At 35.0% G+C, this 21,310-nt stretch overlaps 2 protein-coding genes across 2 annotated transcripts; both read right to left on the reverse strand.

Moving 5' to 3' along the window:
* Window positions 1-4,101: 4,101 nt before the first annotated feature.
* Window positions 4,102-10,722, reverse strand: LOC137194733 (immunoglobulin lambda-1 light chain-like). The gene is made up of 5 exons (XM_067606851.1): window positions 10,680-10,722; window positions 10,266-10,587; window positions 7,761-7,801; window positions 5,929-6,228; window positions 4,102-5,819 (listed from the first exon to the last, which is right to left on the reverse strand). The coding sequence occupies exons 1-5, from the start codon at window positions 10,720-10,722 to the stop codon at window positions 5,653-5,655; spliced, it is 873 nt and encodes a 290-aa protein (XP_067462952.1). The 3' UTR covers window positions 4,102-5,652.
* A 4,268-nt stretch (window positions 10,723-14,990) lies between these two features.
* Window positions 14,991-21,290, reverse strand: LOC137194732 (immunoglobulin lambda-1 light chain-like). Its single transcript, XM_067606850.1, has 6 exons — window positions 21,248-21,290; window positions 20,836-21,155; window positions 20,743-20,746; window positions 18,676-18,714; window positions 16,853-17,152; window positions 14,991-16,743 (listed from the first exon to the last, which is right to left on the reverse strand). The coding sequence occupies exons 1-6, from the start codon at window positions 21,288-21,290 to the stop codon at window positions 16,577-16,579; spliced, it is 873 nt and encodes a 290-aa protein (XP_067462951.1). The 3' UTR covers window positions 14,991-16,576.
* Between the last annotated feature and the right edge of the window lie 20 nt (window positions 21,291-21,310).

Consider the following 21,310-nt stretch of genomic DNA (forward strand, 5'->3'; position numbering starts at 1 on the left):
TGTATCAAGTTAATTGATAAATAAAAGTTATTCATGGCATTAAAAGATCCTCACTTTACACTAGTACCTAAAACCTAGATATACAGTACTGTATATCTACTTATCTTTTGTAGATGGAAAAGGGAGCTAAAACAGACAACTATTACGACTCACAGGCAATTTAGAGTTAGTTTATTTTTAGTGAACTTTGGACTTTGTGGGGAAAAGGAACATTGGAGGGACATTATGCAAACTCCACGCAGAAAAACCTCGATCGGCCAGCGGATCTGACGCCAGAAGCTTCTTTCTGTGAGGTGACAGTACTAACCACTGCACAAAACCATGACATCTGCATTTTGATTCCAGCTATCATGCCCCTCTCTCTGCCCTGTTTCCTGTCTCTCTGCACTTTCAACTGTCAAATAAAGGAAAGAAATGCCCAAAATGTGAAAGTTTTTGGTGCAGTCTGATTTTTTTAAAAATATTTATTTAGTTTTTTCATTTACAGCTTGAATCTTGTGTACATTTTGTTTTTGTTGCTGAATCTTTGAATTGAGGTTCATTTTAACCTTGTTTGACACAAAACAGCTTTTGTAAATTTATAATAGTAAATAGTAAATAGTTGCTTTTATCAAAATCAAAATAAGAACCAGATTTAATGCCAAGCAGGTTTGTACATACAAGGAATTTACCTCAGTGTTGTGGTGTCTAACAGTCAAAAATATACACAGAATTAAGTAATCCTGAATAACATAAAAAAGAAAGAAATTTACAGTATAAAATATGTCATATATATTCTAAGTAAGAAGAGCTGCTACAGGTTTAAATTTTACATTGAAGAGAATGAAATGAAATATACAAAATATTGACCAGAATGTGCAAATGTTCAGTGTAAACAGTATATGCCGCGTGTAATTAATAATACTAAAACTAATGATAATGACACAATTTGTCTTTATATTTTGAATTAGTTGAACTAATTTGATCTAACATGGCACGTTACATTAACACAAAGAGCAGCGTATTTGCTTAATTAGATCTTTCTGAAAAGTTATTCTCAAATCTAATTTTAATGGAATAATCACGAAACCAAACCAGACAACAGCCAGACTGTTCCTTTAAGAAGCTTCATAATCAGCTGGGATACATTTAGTGTTATTCTTAGAAATGTTTATTCTGCTGCCAAGCTTTTCTATCATCTAAACAGTTCCCATATTTACTCTGAACTGACTCTAACTTTAACTAACTCTGAACAGTTTGATCTTTCCCAATGAAAGGCCCTTAAAGTCCTGATAATATCTTAATATCTTGTCATAGAAGAGTGACAAGAAGTTGCAACCTCATCACCAAACAACAATGTCTATTTACAGTCTTAAATAGGCGTAATAACAATAAATGAAGTGTACATTATGGCTGTGTGATGGATTTAACTGAGACAGGAACTGAACTGTGTTGTGTCCAAGTAGTTACTGTACCTCATGGTGACTTCTGAAATTAAAAATCAAAGAGAAAGACCGCCACCCTGTGGTCATTCAGAGGAAACACAAAACCATGCCATCTATGGTCACCATGGCAACATGATGCTTTTCCTCTAATTCTGCTGTCAAAACAGCAGTGACATCTAGTGGATAAAACAACATAATACTGATCTTGAAAGAAAGAATGAAGCACTGTAAAAGCCCTTTGAAATGACTTAAGACACTTTATTTTTAATTAAATTGGTGGTAGTTCAGGTTTTTTTCTTTGATATTATATACTACTATAAAAATTCTAAAACAAACAGTAAGAATGCAAAGTTCTTGTAAAGTTATGCATTGTATAGTCTATTTTTTTCATTTTAATATTACATATTTATTTATTTTTGCATATCTGACTTAAAGAACAGCTTCATAATTTTTGAATTGTGTCTTAAACGTCAATTAGGTGTTCATATGAACAGTGAAAGAGGTTTTCCTCGCTGTAATCATTCCTCCTGTTCATACTAGATATTAAAAGGTCCTTCAAATGTGTTTTCAATGGAAGTTATGGAGGCCAAAATCCACAGTTTGTCCACACAGTCATTTAAAAGTTGATGTGAAGCTTATATGAAGCTTCAGCAGTCTGAGTTAGTCATATCAAGTGGATATCTGACACATTTACAGTCTTCACATTTTTGTTTCCTTGGACAGTGTTTCCCTGTTGAGCTGCGGTGGAAGTATAGTGACAAAAAGAGGGACTTTGGCACTAAAAAGACGGTGTAACCAGGTGGTAAAATAATGATATTCACAGAAATAACATCCATGCTGAAGAACTTCTCCATTGTTGCTCTCTAGCTGGGAATGCTTACGTTGGACAGCAGGGTGTGTGAGTTTATCGTTTAGTGCAGCGGTATGCCTGCTGAGTGGACAGGGAACGCTGGGAAAAATACAGGAAGTACAACATAATGCGCTACTTTCTGCTGAGAATAGCCACTGATTCCAACTGTGAGATTACTTCTCAAGTATCTTATCTTGTTTTGAGGTTGTTATGCATGATTCTGTAAAATAGTGATTTAATGATGTTGGATGCACTTATATAAAATCCACATGTTGTGCGATTGTTTTGGTAGGATTGCAGATGTTGGTGCATTGAAAGCCACACGTGCGGAGCACAGCTTGCTATCCATGAATTTGGTATGAAACAGTTTATTTCTGTTTTACTGTTTTGTATTTGTTCATCAAATGTATAAAGCAAAATGAACGTTGAAGGCTGCTAAATTTGATGCATTAGCGCTGATATGTTACATGGCAGTGCGGTGAATGTTTTTGTGCTCCTCTGTTTATAGAGGTGCCACTGCCGTATTTATGCTGTATTTGTGACGTATTTGAGCCACTTTTTGTGCCGCTTTTGTCACAACTTCAGTGATGTGTTTTCTGCACCGGAAAAAGTACTGAGTTTTGTTTTTGTTTATTTATTTATTTATTTTTGCTAAATGTTTCTTTTGTAAAATTTCACAACCTGGCCTTTGGTGGAAGCCAAGATTTTTCTATAAGTTGCTCTCCACAACTGGATAACAAAACAAGGAGAATAAAAACCTTCATATTAGCTTCAGATAAACTTATATATATTATAATTATTAATATTTTTGCACAGAAGGAAGACTGTGGATTTTGTCCCCCATCACTCACACTGAAAGTGCATTATGAAAAGATCTTCTAATGGTCAGTATGAACAGGAGGAATGATTACAGGAAGAAAAACATATTTCACTGTTCAAAACATGGAGTCAAAGGGATTTAATGTGACAAAGACCCTTATATGTCAAAGTGAAAATAGATCTCTACAAAGTGATCTAAATGTATTTCAAATATAAAATACATCATCAGCCTTACTAGTAAAATATAAATCTGAAAAGTAAATAGTACCTATAGCTGTGAAATAAACATAGTGGAGTAGAAAGTAAAATATCTCCCTCTGAAATGTAGTGGAGTGGACATATAAAAAAGCATAAAATGGAAATACTCATGTAAAGTACCTCACAATTGCACTTTATTACATTCCTCCCCAGTTGTAAAGTGCACCTTTTCTTAAAACTCTGGTTATTAGGACTCATATAAAACTGTTGACAGCGAATCAACACTCCCTTTCCTGCAGCAGACGGGCCGTGTGGGTTTCTGCTCAGCAGCCTCCACACTGTTCGCTGTGGTTTTTCATTTTATTAACACAATGTTGGTTAAAACCATCAACTCTGGTTAAAGTATCGTTCCAGGAACTTCAGTATGAATTCAGCGCTCGCTGTCTCAGTTTTAATCTGTGTTATTAATGTGTGAGAGAAGCTGCTGAAATCCTAAACTCAGAGCTGAGAAACTGACATCATTAAATAAAGGGAGACATTCAAACTCCTGCAGTCTGCTCAGGTCCCACAGTCTGTACTGAGTTCACAAATACATTACTCAATAAGTTTAAACAAATAGATAAAAATAAAATAGTTGAATAGTAATAGTCCTAATAGATAATACTAATAATACTTTTTGTAATAATTTTGATACTAAGAACCCAACTTAAATCATATTTTTTATATTTTTATTGAATAGCAAACACAAACAAGCATATGTGATATGTATTTACAAAACAAAAAGAAACATCAGATGTATGTAAAAAAAAAAAAAAACCTCTCCTGTTCATTTTTAATGAAGAGAGCAAAGAAATGTTTCTCATTTAGCAAAAATACAAGTGCACATATACACATATACGTATGTTGGTGTGAACAAAGTTCATTTTCTCACATATTCCTCCTTAATTACAATAAATAACTCATTAAATAACACAACCCAAATTAATAATACTATTAATATTGTACGTAATTACTTGTGCTAATTTAATAATTAATACAGATTATTTAATAATATAGATTTTATAATTAATATTTGTTTTACTTTCTTGTTGCTGTTTCTCTAATGAAGTTGTTTTTATCCATAAAACAAACCAATTTTTAAATTGTGGTGTTTCTGAAATCTTTCATCTTCTTCTAAATTGAGGTTTTTGCCTGCAGAGTGTTTAAATTCACACTGTAAGAACATTTTTAACATTCACTTCCTCTCTTCAACGTTTAAAAAAATACATCCTACATTTGTTATCATCAATCAGAGCAGCAGAACACAAACCACACTGAGACAAAAGAGTCATCTTTTCTACACTGAATCACTTTTCTATTTATTTCTGTTGTATAAATCTAAATGAACTTAGTTTTCTTATAATCATATTATAGGGAAATGTACCAATCAATTTTGTCTTGATAAAACTGCAAGAGCTGATCAGTATTTTGGTGATTTAGAAAGAAATCAAAAAACACACCCATCATTTTGACAACATTCAGGCTTCAGTGCAGACTAATCACACCGCTGTGTGATCATTTTTATAGCAGCTCTTCAAAGCAGCTTTCTGCTGTTTCTTCATGTGTGTAAACAACAGTTTCATCAGCGTAGAGTCGTACATCCACACTGAAACTATATTACAAGATGATACCAACCTCTTGGCACACCAGACCGACTTGCTTGTATTTAATAACTTTATGTTTATGTTTGCTTCTCTTTACTTTGTTGTTTCTGTTTAGCTGTAAACTTTTCTTTGTATCTTCCTGTATATTTGTTTTTAGCACTATGTGAAAGTTTACTGAGATCTACTGACGACAAGAGTGAAATTACTTGTAGGTATCAACAAACGTGGCTAATATAGTGGATTCTGTGTCCGATGATTTACATTATTTGAAGCCACACTGAGATCAATGAAAACATGGACGATTATAAAAGACAGAAACTGTGATGTTTCAGTTTATTGAGAATGTAACTCTGAATGACTTTGACAAACCTGCCAACCTCTGCATAAAGTATTAAAAAGAAAATACACAAGAAAGAAAAAATACTGTAAGCACCTAAATATCCACCAGGTAGCTAATGCTTCAACTTGATTTTACACTATTATACAAGTCACGATTAAAAGTGGAATTAAACTAGAGCATCAAGATATTAATATTCTACAGAATGTATACTTAGCAACTGCAAATATACTGTATATGTTTATATATGTATTTATGTTTTCAGGACAAACGTAAAACCAACCACAACATATCATTACTGGTATTTCTGAACACTGATCAAAGTGATAAATGAGATGAATTGCTGAGATGTGATGGTGAGAAAAGGCCAGCAGAAAACAGTCAGTCAGCATGTGTGCAGTTGGTGGACGGTCCCTTGTTTCTGAGGATCATCAGCAGAGAGATTCCACAGCAGTACACTAGACTCTTCACTATCAGCACTGTGTACAGCACACAGAGCAGCTTCACCTGGTACTGAGACGGGACAGGTGGAGGAAGAGCAGAAACCTCTGAAACAGGAAAAAAACAAATGTCAGTGCTCTGCTCCTCTGCTCTCTCTGACAGCGTCTCCAGATGAAGCTGAATCACTGCTGAACACAGTCACCAAGCCTTCATTACCTTGTTCTGTTTGGGCCTCCACTGTTATGCCCTCGTGCTTGATGTAGCAGTGGTATTTATATGTGCTGTTCTCTTGCTGATGGAGCAGCAGGATGGAGGCGGTGCGTCCCGGCTCTCTGAGCTCCAGCTGCTCTCCCTCAGCAGGGGGCAGATCCTCCAGCGGGCCGTTCTTCTTCTGTCTTTTCCAGGAGAACTGGACCAGAGGAGGAGACATGGCTGAGGCCAGACACAGCAGGGAGCTCTTCCCCTCCAGGTGGGCTGCTGGGTACACGCTCACCACGGGCTTCACTACCTGCTCATCTGAAGTTTGACAGCAGCAACAAGCAGCACAGACACACATTCACACAGTCAACAGCAGCTTACAGCACTGCACTGCATTCAGTCTGATCCTGGAAACTACATGATCACTAAACTACTCATCAATACACCACAAACATCATCTACTGGACACTGTATCAATAATCATATCAAACTAAAGCATCATGGAAGCTCATCATATGTCATATATAAAGATTCAAACATCATTTAACACTCTTTATCAATATTTACCACAACATGAATTTCTAATATAATAAAATAGAATTTGTAAAATTGAAAATATATCATGACATAACAGCCTCATATAAAATACATTTGCTGATGATTATAGTGTTTTATATTAAATATATTTACCACAATATACTTTAATTAGTAAGAATCAATCAATAATTTTAACTTAAGAGCTTTGTCTTTTACATAAAAGCCAATTACCACAATATGTTTGGATATTTCAAATATAATATAATATAATATAATATAATATAATATAATATAATATAATATAATATAATATAATATAATATAATATAATATAATATAATATGATGACATTTCTCTCAGTCAAATTTAAATCATAGTTTTGTTACTCAGTTAAAATATATTATATGAATTTTACATTTGTAAATGATTATAGTGTTTTATATGAAGTATATTTAACAGCATATACTTTACTCTAATCAGACACACAATACATCAATACTTTTAACAACTTTTTAAAGAGTTTTAGCTTTTATATAAAACACAATTACCACAAAATGTTCAGATATGTAAATAAAATATAATATAATAATATAAATATAATTAAATTACAACAGGTAAATTATCTGATTCATTATATTTTCTACCAAACACTTTCTAAAATATTTTTAACATTATATATTTGACATCATGTTGATTTCATAAACCAATTTGATTTATATTAGATGTGAATTAAGATATACAATTATACATTTTATCTATAAATTATATTTAGCTTCATCACACATTTAAAATGAGTTTGCCTTCATGCATTAATTTATCTTCCACTAAAAGACATATTTATCATCATAAACACACAATTATCATGAGATACATTTCACCATTTACAAATATATACTGTATATTTAACACACAATATATGTATCACTACTTGCTTCTAAAATTACATTTAGGAACATTTATTAAATGATGTTTCACATCATATATCATCTTGTTTTTAACAAACAGGAGCTGCTGCTGAATCAGTGAGATTATTAAATACTGTTTATTTGTAACATTACTGATATCAGACTTTTTGGCTGTAAACAAACTTTGATGTGATGCATAAATAAAGAAGAACTTGTGGTGTGCAGTGAGATTTGAAGCTCTTTTCAGGAGTTATTGATTAGTTTTATGGAAGAATGGCTGCATCAAGAATTCTCTACTAAATAAGAAAAAACTAACATGTAAAGCCTGAAGCAGCAGAAACTAAAACTAAAAACACATTTTCAACTTGTTCAATAAAACAACTGAAGAAAATGAAAGTTTCGTCTTACCTACATACAGTTTAGTTCCAGAGCCAAAGATGGGGTAGACATATCCTCCCACAGTGAATGAGACTGTGACAAAAACCTGTCTGCTGTTGAATGTGTCAGCTGAGGTGAACGAATCCAAATTATGAACCAGTATCATATTTCATCTCCATGATGTGTTTCTCTAATGTTCATATCAACATGACTGTCTCTTCTTTTATTTGATTTTAGCCACATTAGCATTGTGACTATATGGATGCTAATGTCAGTCGGTTGGTCGGTCCACCACTTAAGTGCAGATCGATTGGATCTGATTGTGGATCAAAGGACGGATGGATTGTTCATTAAATGTTGTGCAGACGTTCACGGTCCCCAGAGGATTCAATTATTTATTTGACTTGATTGATTCTAACTTTTAATCTAGCGCCACCAGCAGGTTGACATGTTTGGTCCAGACTGAAATATCTTTTCATCTATTGGATGGATTGTCATGTAATTTAGTAGAAATATTCATGTTCCCCTCAGGATGAATTATAATAACTTTGATCCTCTGACTTTTCCTCTAGCACCACCATCAGGTCAACATTTAAACTCAACTAAGAACTCATTTAAAATCAAACTGACATCTGTAATGGTGCAAATTGCTTAAAGCTGCTATAATCAATATTTTTATAATAACCATGATGTGTCAGTGTGTAATGTGTTGGTCGTGGCTCGTAGTGAGGAACCTACAGAGAATTATCAGTGACTCTGCAGCTCCTCTCGGCTTTACAGAGCTTTATAGTGAGTTTCAGCTCATTGTTTATCTGTCCGGCTGCAACTTTACTGATCTGGTTCACTCTCAGCGCTCTCATAGTGTCGTTTTGGGCCGCAGCAGGCAGCTGTTTTCAGAGAAAAAGCTGTAAAAAGCCACTGTACACTACCTGCTCAGCACCAAACAGCAAACAGACACAGTTAGCTGTAGACTAGCTGGTGAACATAGTGGAGCATTTAGCAGCTAAAGAGCCAGATATTTCCCTCAGGAGTTGGTAGAGAGTAAAAACAGAGCTAAAAGAGAGTGAATATTGGACTTTCATTCACCAGGTGGACAGAAACACGACTCCAAATGAATGATAATGTTGCTCCGTAACTGCTGGATGTGGAAATAAGCAAGTGTTTGCTAACAAGTTCAACATATCAACTTAAAAGCTGATGATGTGTCAGTGTTGGTCACTACTTGTTTCTGATGAAAACTAGTGGACAAAACATCAGTAAATGCAGGTGTAAAATCCTTCCCTACAACTTAACATTACAACTGTATGTTGTGTGGTTCACTCCAGATGTTTAGATAAGAATGATGGACTAAAATAAAATATTATTGTTTTTGATCAAAGTTCAAAAGTTGTAAAGTTCAAATTTGAGGAGATTTGTTGAGTATTATGAACTAAACCAAGTTAGGATGACATTAGTACCTGTGCTGCCATGCAGGTACATTTTCATAGGAGCCGTAGTTTTTGTTTGCTTATCAATCAATTGATGTTTAACATTTTGAATCACATAAAGGATTAAATTTCTAATAGTAAATGCTGTAGTGGAGCCATTTGTCTTAGAATATGGACAGTAAACATCAGAACCTGTGGTTAAGGTTTAGTTAGGTTTAGGTAAAGATCATGGTTTGGGTTAAAATGACTTCCTTGTTAAGATGAGGGGAGCTGCATCGTCATGGTTACAATAATAAACACGTGGTTAAAGTGAGGAAATGATGGTGGTCGTGTTAAAAGAAACAAACAGTGTCTGCTGTCGTTTCTCTTGTGAAGACAGTCTCAGCTGCTCACAGAGCAAAATCCATTTACATTTACCACATTTCTGTTGAGGGGAAATTGTCATAAATCCAAGAATTGTGTTGAATCTTTTACTAAAGTGAAATTATCTGTTGAAATCTGTTCAAAGATGTGATGTGAAGAATGCTGCCTGAAGAGTTTTATTGTGAAAGAGACACAGGAAGTGTTTTCATTAACAGCAGATTATTATTTTGAAGGAGGAATGAACTTTATTTCAGCAGCAGGTCAAAGAAGACCATTTTTATCTTCATCTCAAACTTTCAACTCTGTCAAACATCTTTTTCTATTTATTATTTTCTCAGTTTTTGTTATTAAATCAAATGTTAATAAAGTATCACTTTTGATCTCTCCATTATTTGTCTGTTTTATCTGTGTTATATTGTTGTTTGTTTGTTTGTCTTCATCTTGTTGTATCATTGTGCTTCTGTGTTGCTCCTTTGTTCTCACTGTGTGGAACAACAGGAAACCTGCTGAAATAGCTGATAAATAATATCAATGAAATATAATGTTTAAATCAAAATCCTGACACCAACAGACAAACATTTAGTCCTCAGCTCAGTTTGTTAGTGACTCTGGCTGAGATGGAGGTGAAATATGTGAACCTGGGCTGTGGTTTACTGCTCTCTTCCTGTCACAAACACTGTTTGACATCTGTTCATCTGGAGGTTTTTGTTCAGGCTGCAGGGATCATTTCTCACTGTGGGTATCTCTCTTCCAACAGGCGCAGTAGTAGGTGGCTGAATGTGAGAGTTTAACTGTCTGGATCAACAACTCCCAGCCGTTCCCTTTATTTACAGCTGAGAAATCATCTTTTTGAGAATGATTGTACCTTCTATCTATGTTACCATTCGTCGTGTCAATATCAAGAATCAGTGTGAATGTTTCTGTGTCTTTGTTCTGGCACCAGTATAGAAATGGGCGTCCACTGAAACACTGGTCAGTTCCTCCACAGCTGAAGGAGACTGTTTCACCAGCTCTCCTGGTCAATGTTAAATCATCCTGAATCAGCTCTGCTGCCATGGCAACCAGCGCTGTAGAAAAACAGACACACAGATGAAGGTGAGTGTGACAGTGTTTGTTAAAGGTTGAGTTTGTTGGCTCCTGATTGGCTGGAAACACTCACCTGAACACAGACAGCACAGAGCTGCAGCTAGGAGGAAAAGCATTTTGTGCAGTGGTGTTTCCTCTGGTGAACCTGGGGAGAAGTGGCGCTCTGATGCAGCTGAGGCCAAACAAGGACGAGCTGTGAGATCAGACGAGGGCCACGTGGTTTCTAACAGCTCCTCAAACCTCCCATCAGCCCCTGTGGCGGACAGATAAGGCTGCTGTCTGACAGTAGACCTTTTCATAGTAGACATTTTGATTTGTCTTTTAAAAGCAGATTGTTACTAATAACCTTAAAATCCCCCTCAACTTAAAAATATGTTTTTCCTCTTTTTCCTTCAGTTGGATGTTTGAGTTTGTTCTGAAAGTTTCTCTGTATCACCTTAAATCTCAGTTTAACACTTTTACCTACGAGCAGGATTTATGACATCACACCTAGTTTGGAGTCAATCATGGTCCAATATGCAACTTACACAAGTGTGATGTGGAAACTTGAAGCCTCCAGTTTACAAACACTGAAAATGACTTCATAGCGAAGGAGGAGACATCTGATGTTCAGCAGGAAAACTTAAGAAATGAACAATATTTACAGATTCAGAGATTCTGGATTTGGAGGCATGACAACGAACCCAAACATTCAACCAGAGTCATAAAGAACTATCTTCAGCAACAAGAAGAACAAGGAGTCCTGCAACAGATGGTTTGGCCCCACAGAGTCAACTATTAAGACTCACAGGCAATTTAGAGTTAGTTTATTTTTAGTGAACTTTGGACTGTGTGGGGAAAAGGAACATTGCAGGGAGATTATGCAAACTCCACACAGAAAAACCTCGATCGGCCAGCGGGTCTGACGCCAGAAGCTTCTTTCTGTGAGGTGACAGTGCTAACCACTGCACAAAACCATGACATCTGCATTTTGATTCCAGCTATCATGCCCCTCTCTCTGCCCTGTTTCCTGTCTTTCTGCACTTTCAACTGTCAAATAAAGGGAAAAAAAAACAAAAAAGAAGGTGTAAAAAGAAAAAAAGGTCTATTATTTATTTTTTAAATTCACTTTTGTGTACAATGTAAAACATTTTGGTGCAGATTTTTGTATATATATTTTTGTTATTTTATTTACAGTTTGATTTGTTTTTATTGAAATCTGAGTCTTTGAACTGAAGTTCATTTTAACTTTGACACAAACAGCTTTTGGAAAGCAATAATAGTAATTGTATTTTAATTGTATTATTTAATTAACAATTTTGGAGTTAGGGTTAGGGAATTTACCTTAGTGTTGTGGTGCCTTATATTTTGAATTAGTTGAACTAATTTGATCTAACATGGCACGTTACATTAACACAAAGAGCAGCGTATTTGCTTAATTAGATTTTTCTGAAAAGTTATTCTCAAATCTACTTTTAATGGAATAATACATGAAACCAAACCAGACAACAGCCAGACTGTTCCTTTAAGCAGCTTCATAATCAGCTGGGATACATTTAATGTTATTCTAAGAAATGTTTGTTCTGCTGCTTTTCTATCATCTAAACAGTTCCCATATTTACTCTGAACTGACTCTAACTTTAACTAACTCTGAACAGTTTGATCTCTCCCAATGAAAGGCCCTTAGAGTCCTGATAATATCTTAATATCTTGTCATAGAAGATTGACAAGAAGTTGCAACCTCATCACCAAACAACATCTATTTACAGTTTGAAATAGGCATAAGAACAATAAATGAAGCGTACATTATGGCTGTGTGATGGATTTAACTGAGACAGGAACTGAACTGTGTTGTGGCCAAGTAGTTATTGTACCTCATGGTGACTTCTGAAATTAAAAATCAAAGAGAAAGACCGCCACCCTGTGGTCATTCAGATGAAACACAAAGGGATCCAGACCATGCCATCCATGGTCACCATGGTAACATGATGCTTTTCCTCTAATTCTGCTGTAAAAGCAGCAGTGACATCTAGTGGATAAAACAACATAATACTGATCTTGAAAGAAAGAATGAAGCGTTGTAAAAGCCCTTTGAAATGATTTAAGACACTTTATTTTTAATTAAATTGGTGGTAGCTCAGTTTTTTGTCTCTCTGATATTATATACTAGTATAAATTCTAAAACAATCAGTAAGAATGCAAAGTTCTTTTAAAATTATGCAATGTATAGCCTATTTTTTTCTTTTTAATATTACATAATTATTTATTTTTGCATATCTGACTCAAAGAACAGGTTCATAATTATTTAATTGTGTCTTAAAACATCAGTCAGGTGTCCATATGAACAGTGAAAGAGGTTTTCCTCGCTGTAATCATTCCTCCTGTTCATACTGGATATTAAAAGATCCTTCAAATGTGTTTTCAATGTAAGTGATGGAGGCCAAAATCCACAGTGTGTCCACACAGTCATTTAAAAGTTGATGTGAAGCTTATATGAGGCTTCAGCAGTCTGAGTCAGTCATATCAAGTGGATATCTGACACATTTACAGTCTTCAAATTTTTGTTTCCTTGGACAGTGTTTCCCTGTTGAGCTGCGGTGGAAGTATAGTGACAAAAAGAGGGACTTTGGCACTAAAAAGACAGTGTAACCAGGTGGTAAAATAATAATATTCACGGAAATAACATCCATGCTGAAGAACTTCTCCATTGTTGCTCTCTAGCTGGGGATGCTAACGTTGGACAGCAGGGTGTGTGAGTTTATTGTTTAGTGCAGCGGTATGCCTGCTGAGTGGACAGGGAACGCTGGGAAAAATACAGGAAGTACAACATTACACGCTACTTTCTGCTGAGAATAGCCACTGATTCCAACTGTGAGATTATTTCTCAAGTATCCTATCTTGTTTTAAGGTTGTTATGCATGATTCTGTAAAATAGTGATTTAATGATGTTGGATGCACTTATATAAAAGCCACATGTTGTGCGATTGTTTTGGTAGGATTGCAGATGTTGGTGGATTGAAAGCCACACGTGCGGAGCACAGCTTGCTATCCATGAATTTGGTATGAAACAGTTTATTTCTGTTTTACTGTTTCGTATTTGTTCATCAAATGTATAAAGCAAAATGAACATTGCTTTTTTGTGAACTGAAAATGCTGCTAAATTTGATGCATTAGCGCTGATATGTTACATGGCAGTGCGGTGAATGTTTTTGTGCTCTTCTGTTTATAGAGGTGCCACTGCCGTATTTATGCTGTATTTGTGACGTATTTGAGCCACTTTTTTGTGCTGCTTTTGTCACAATTTCAGTGATGTGTTTTCTGTACTGGAAAAAGTAATGAGTTTTTTTTTTTGTTTATTTATTTATTTATTTAGAAGGAAGTCTGTGGATTTTGTGGATTTTGTCCCCCATCACTCACACTGAAAGTGCAATATGAAAAGATCTTCTAATGGTCAGTATGAACAGGAGGAATGATTACAGCAAGAAAAACATATTTCACTGTTCAAAACATGGAGTCAAAGGGATTTAATGTGACCTTTTGTACACTGAAAAGACCCTTATATGTCAAAGTGAAAATAGATCTCTACAAAGTGATCTAAATGTATTTCAAATATAAAATACATCATCAGCCTTACTAGTAAAATATAAATCTGAAAAGTAAATAGTACCTATAGCTGTGAAATAAACATAGTGGAGTAGAAAGTAAAATATCTCCCTCTGAAAAGTAGTGGAGTGGACGTATAAAGAAGCATAAAATGGAAATACTCATGTAAAGTACCTCACAATTGTACTTTATTACATTCCTCCCCAGCTGTAAAGTGCACCTTTTCTAAAAACTCGGGTTATTAGGACTCATAAAAAACTGTTGACAGCGAATCAGCACTTCCTTTCCTGCAGCAGACGGGCCGTGTGGGTTTCTGCTCAGCAGCCTCCACACTGTTCGCTGTGGTTTTTCATTTTATTAACACAATGACGGTTACAACCATCGACTCTGGTTAAAGTATCGTTCCAGGAACTTCAGTATGAATTCAGCGCTCGCTGTCTCAGTTTTAATCTGTGTTATTAATGTGTGAGAGAAGCAGCTGAAATCCTAAACTCAGAGCTGAGAAACTGACATCATTAAATAAAGGGAGACATTCAAACTCCTGCAGTCTGCTCAGGTCCCACAGTCTGTACTGAGTTCACAAATAAATTACTCAATAAGTTTAAACAAATAGATAAAAATAAAGTAGTTGAATACTAATAGTCCTAACAGATAATACTAAAAATACTGTTTGTAATAATTTTGATACTAAGAACCCAACTTAAATCATATTTTTTATATTTTTATTGAATACCAGACACAAACAAGCATATGTGATATGTATTTACAAAACAAAAAGAAACATCAGATGTATGTAAAAAAAACCCCTCTCCTGTTCATTTTTAATGAAGAGAGCAAAGAAATGTTTCTCATCTGGCAAAAATACAAGTGCACATATACACATATACGTATGTTGGTGTGAACAAAGTTCATTTTCTCACATATTCCACCTTAATTACAATAAATGACTCATTATATAACAAAACCCAAATTAATAATACTATTAATGTTGTACGTAATTACTTGTGCTAATTTAATAATTAATATAGATTATTTAATAATATAGATTTTATAATTAATATTTGTTTTACTTTCTTGTTGCTGTTTGTTTGATTATCAGTTTCTCTTATGAAGTTGTTTTTGTTCATAAAACAAACACATGTTTAAATTGTGGTGTTTCTGAAATCTTTCATCTTCTTCTAAATTGATGTTTTTGCCTGCAGAGTGTTTAAATTCACACTGTAAGAACATTTTTAACATTCACTTCCTCTCTTCAACGTTTAAAAAAATACATCCTACATTTGTTATCAGCAATCAGAGCAGCAGAACACAAACCACACTGAGACAAACAAGTCATCTTTTCTACACTGAATCACTTTTCTATTTCTTTCTGTTGTATAAATCTAAATGAACTTAGTTTTCTTATAATCATATTATAGGGAAATGTACCAATCAATTTTGTCTTGATAAAACTGCAAGAGCTAATCAGTATTTTGGTGATTTAGAAAGAAATCAAAAAACACACCCATCATTTTGACAACATTCAGACTTCAGTGCAGACTAATGAAGCCGCTGTGTGATCATTTTTATAGCAGCTCTTCAAAGCAGCTCTCTGCTTTTTCTTCATGTGTGTAAACAACAGTTTCATCAGCGTAGAGTCGTACATCCACACTGAAACTATATTACAAGATGATACCGAACCTGTTGGCACACCACACCTACTTGCTTGCATTTAATAACTTTATGTTTATGTTTGCTTCTCTTTACTTTGTTGTTTCTGTTCAGCTGTAACCTTTTCTTTGTATCTTCCTGTACTTTAGCACTATGTAAACGTTTACTGAGATCTACTGACGACAAGAGTCAAATTACTTGTAGGTATCAACAAACGTGGCCAATATAGTGGATTCTGTGTCCGATGATTTACATTATTTGAAGCCAATCTGAGATCAATGAAAACATGGATGATTATAAAAGACAGAAACTGTGATGTTTCAGTTTATTGAGAATGTTCCTCTGAATGACTTTGACAAACCTGCCACCCTCTGCATAAAGTATTAAAAAGAAAATACACAAGAAAGAAAAAATACTGTAAGCACTTAAATATCTACCAGGTAGCTAATGATTCAACTTCATTTTACACTATTATACAGGTCACGATTAAAAGTGGAATTAAACTAGAGCATCAAGATATTAATATTCTACAGAATGTATACTTAGTAACTGCAAATATACTGTATATGTTTATATATGTATTTATGTTTTCAGGACAACTGTGTCTTAACTGTTTTTAATGAGAAAATGTAAAACCAACCACAACATATCATTACTGACATTTCTGAACACTGATCAAAGTGATAAATGAGGTGAATTGCTGAGATGTGATGGTGAGAAAAGGTGAGCAGAAAACAGTCAGTCAGCATGTGTGCAGTTGGTGGACGGTGCCTTGTTTCTGAGGATCATCAGCAGAGAGATTCCACAGCAGTACACCAGACTCTTCACTATCAGCACTGTGTACAGCACACAGAGCAGCTTCACCTGGTACTGAGACGGGACAGGTGGAGGAAGAGCAGAAACCTCTGAAACAGGAAAAAAATAAATGTCAGTGCTCTGCTCCTCTGCTCTCTCTGACAGCGTCTCCAGATGAAGCTGAATCACTGCTCAACACAGTCACCAAGCCTTCATTACCTTGTTCTGTTTGGGCCTCCACTGTTATCCCCTCGTGCTTGACGTAGCAGTGGTATTTATATGTGCTGTTCTCTTGCTGATGGAGCAGCAGGATGGAGGCGGTGCGTCCCGGCTCTCTGAGCTCCAGCTGCTCTCCCTCAGCAGGGGGCAGATCCTCCAGCGGGCCGTTCTTCTTCTGTCTTTTCCAGGAGAACTGGACCACAGGAGGAGACATGGCTGAGGCCAGACACAGCAGGGAGCTCTTCCCCTCCAGGTGGGCTGCTGGGTACACGCTCACCACGGGCTTCACTACCTGCTCATCTGAAGTTTGACAGCAGCAACAAGCAGCACAGACACACATTCACACAGTCAACAGCAGCTTACAGCACTGCACTGCATTCAGTCTGATCCTGGAAACTACATGATCACTAAACTACTCATCAATACACCACAAACATCATCTACTGGACACTGTATCAATAATCATATCAAACTAAAGCATCATGGAAGCTCATCATATGTCATATATAAAGATTAAAACATCATTTAACACTTTATCAATATTTACCACAACATTAGTTACTAATATAATAGAGTTTATAAAATATAAAATAAATCATGACATAACAGCCTCATATAAAATACATTTGATGATGATTATAATGTTTTATATCAAATATATTTACCACCATATACTTTAATTAGTAAGAATCAATCAATTATTATAACTTAAGAGCTTTGTCTTTTACATAAAAGCCAATTACCACAATATGTTTGGATATTTCAAATATAATATAATATAATATAATATAATATAATATAATATAATATAATATAATATAATATAATATAATATAATATAATATAATATAATGACATTTGTCTGAGTAAAATTTAAATTATAGTTTTGTTACTCAGTTAAAATATATTATATTTATTTTACATTTTTAAATGATCATAGTGTTTTATATGAAGTATATTTACCAGCATATACTTTACTCTAATCAGACACACAATACATCAATACTTTTAACAACTTTTTAAAGAGTTTTAGCTTTTATATAAAACACAATTACCACAACATGTTCAGATATGTAAATAAAATATAATATAATAATATATATTCTTAATTAAATTACAACATGTAAATTATCTGATTCATTATATTTTCTACCAAACACTTTCTAAAATATTTTTAACATTATATATTTGATATCATGTTGATTTCATAAAACAATTTGATTTATATTAAATATGGATTAAGATATAGAATTATACATTTTATCTATAAATTATATTTAGCTTCATCACACATTTAAAATGAGTTTGTCTTCATGCATTAATTTATCTTCCACTAAAAGACATATTTATCATCATAAACACACAATTATCATGAGATACATTTTACCATTTACAAATATATACTGTATATTTAACACACAATATATTTATCACTATTTGCTTCTAAAATTACATTTAGGAACATTTATTAAATGATGTTTCACATCATATATCATCTTGTTTTTATTAAACAGGAGCTGCTGCTGAATCAGTGAGATTATTAAATACTGTTTATTTGTAACATTACTGATATCAGACTTTTTGGCTGTAAACAAACTTTGATGTGATGCATAAATAAAGAAGAACTTGTGGTGTGCAGTGAGATTTGAAGCTCTTTTCAGGAGTTATTGATTTGTTTTATGGAAGAATGGCTGCATCAAGAATTCTCTACTAAATATGAAAAAACTAACATGTAAAGCCTGAAGCAGCAGAAACTAAAACTAAAAACACATTTTCAACTTGTTCAATAAAACAACTGAAGGAAAATGAAAGTTTAGTCTTACCTACATACAGTTTAGTTCCAGAGCCAAAGATCCAGTAGCCTTTTCCTCCCACAGTGAATGAGACTGTGACAAAAACCTGTCTGCTGTTGAATGTGTCAGCTGAGGTGAACGAATTCAAATTATGAACCAGTAGCATATTTCATCTCATATTTCATGTGTTTCTCTAATGTTCATATCAACATGACTGTCTCTTCTTTTATTTGATTTTAGCCACATTAGCAGTGTGACTATATGGATGCTAATGTCAGTCGGTTGGTCGGTCCACCACTTAAGTGCAGATCGATTGGATCTGATTGTGGATCAAAGGACGGATGGATTGTTCATGAAATGTTGTGCAGACGTTCACGGTCCCCAGAGGATTCAATTATTTATTTGACTTGATTGATTCTAACTTTGAATCTAGCGCCACCAGCAGGTTGACATGTTTGGTCCAGACTGAAATATCTTTTCATCTATTGGATGGATTGTCATGTAATTTAGTAGAAATATTCATGTTCCCCTCAGGATGAATTATAATAACTTTGATCCTCTGACTTTTCCTCTAGCGCCACCATCAGGTCAACATTTAAACTCAACTAAGAACTCATTTCGTGGCTCGTACTGATGAACCTACAGAGAATTATCAGTGACTCTGCAGCTCCTCTCGGCTTTACGGAGCTTTATAGTGAGTTTCAGCTCATTGTTTATCTGTCCGGCTGCAACTTTACTGTTTTGGTTCACTCTCAGCGCTCTCATAGCGTCGTTTTGGGCCGCAGCAGGCAGCTGTTTTCAGAGAAAAAGCTGTAAAAAGCCACTGTACACTACCTGCTCAGCACCAAACGGCAAACAGACACAGTTAGCTGTAGACTAGCTGCTGAACATAGTGGAGCATTTAGCAGCTAAAGAGCCAGATATTTCCCTCAGGAGATGGTAGAGAGTAAAAACAGAGCTAAAAGAGAGTGAATATTGGACTTTCATTCACCAGGTGGGCAGAAACACGACTCCAAATGAATGATAATGTTGCTTGCTGTGGAAATAAGCAAGTGTTTGCTAACAAGTTCAACATATCAACTTAAAAGCTGATGATGTGTCAGTGTTGGTCACTACTTGTTTCTGATGAAAACTAGTGGACAAAACATCAGTAAATGCAGGTGTAAAATCCTTCACTACAACTTAACATTACAACAGTATGTTGTGTGGTTCACTCCAGATGTTTAGATAAGAATGATGGACTAAAATAAAATATTATTGTTGTTGACCAAAGTTCAAAAGTTGTAAAGTTCAAATTTGAGTAGATTTGTTGAGTATTATGAACTAAACCAAGTTAGGATGACATTAGTACCTGTGCTGCCATGCAGGTACATTTTCATAGGAGCCGTAGTTTTTGTTTGCTTGTCAATCAATTGCTGTTTAACATTTTGAATCACATAAAGGATTAAATTTCTAATAGTAAATGCTGTAGTGGAGCCATTTGTCTTAGAATATGGACAGTAAACATCAGAACCTGTGGTTCAGGTTTAGTTAGGTTTAGGTAAAGATCATGGTTTGGGTTAAAATGACTTCCTTGTTAAGATGAGGGGAGCTGCGTCGTCATGGTTACAATAATAAACACGTGGTTAAAGTTAGGAAATGATGGTCGTGTTAAAAGAAACAAACAGTGTCTGCTGTCGTTTCTCTTGTGAAGACAGTCTCAGCTGCTCACAGAGCAAAATCCATTTACATTTACCACATTTCTGTTGAGGGGAAATTGTCATAAATCCAAGAATTGTGTTGAATCTTTTACTAAAGTGAAATTATCTGTTGAAATCTGCTCAGAGATGAGATGTGAAGAATGCTGCCTGAAGGCTTTTATTGTGAAAGAGACACAGGAAGTGTTTTGATTAACAGCAGATTATTATTGTGAAGGAGGAATGAACTTTATTCCAGCAGCAGGTCAAAGAAGACCATTTTTATCTTCATCTCAAACTTTCAACTCTGTCAAACATCTTTTTCTATTTATTATTTTCTCAATTTTTGTTATTAAATCAAATGTTAAGAAATCAAATGTTGAGATGGAGGTGAAATATGTGAACCTGGGCTGTGGTTTACTGCTCTCTTCCTGTCACAAACACTGTTTGACATCTGTTCATCTGGAGGTTTTTGTTCAGGCTGCAGGGATCATTTCTCACTGTGGGTATCAACTTTCACGCAGGAGCAGTAGTAGGTGGCTGAATGTGAGAGTTTAACTGTCTGGATCAACAACTCCCAGCCGTTCCCTTTATTTACAAATGAGAAATCATCTTTCTGAGGATGATTGGACCTTCTATCTATGTTACCATTCGTCGTGTCAATATCAAGAATATATGTGAATGTTTCTGTGTCTTTCTTCTGGTACCAGTATAGAAATGGGCGTTCACTGATACACTGGTCAGTTCCTCCACAGCTGAAGGAGACTTTTTCACCAGCTCTCCTGGTCAATGTTAAATCATCCTGAATCAGCTCTGCTGCCATGGCAACCAGCGCTGTAGAGAAACAGACACACAGATGAAGGTCAGTGTGACAGTGTTTGTTAAAGGTTGAGTTTGTTGGCTCCTGATTGGCTGGAAACACTCACCTGAACACAGACAGCACAGAGCAGCAGCTGGGAGGAAAAGCATTTTGTGCAGTGGTGTTTCCT

The sequence above is a fragment of the Thunnus thynnus genome, chromosome 12 (genome assembly GCF_963924715.1).
Source record: "Thunnus thynnus chromosome 12, fThuThy2.1, whole genome shotgun sequence".
In the NCBI taxonomy this organism is placed as follows: Eukaryota; Metazoa; Chordata; class Actinopteri; order Scombriformes; family Scombridae; genus Thunnus; species Thunnus thynnus.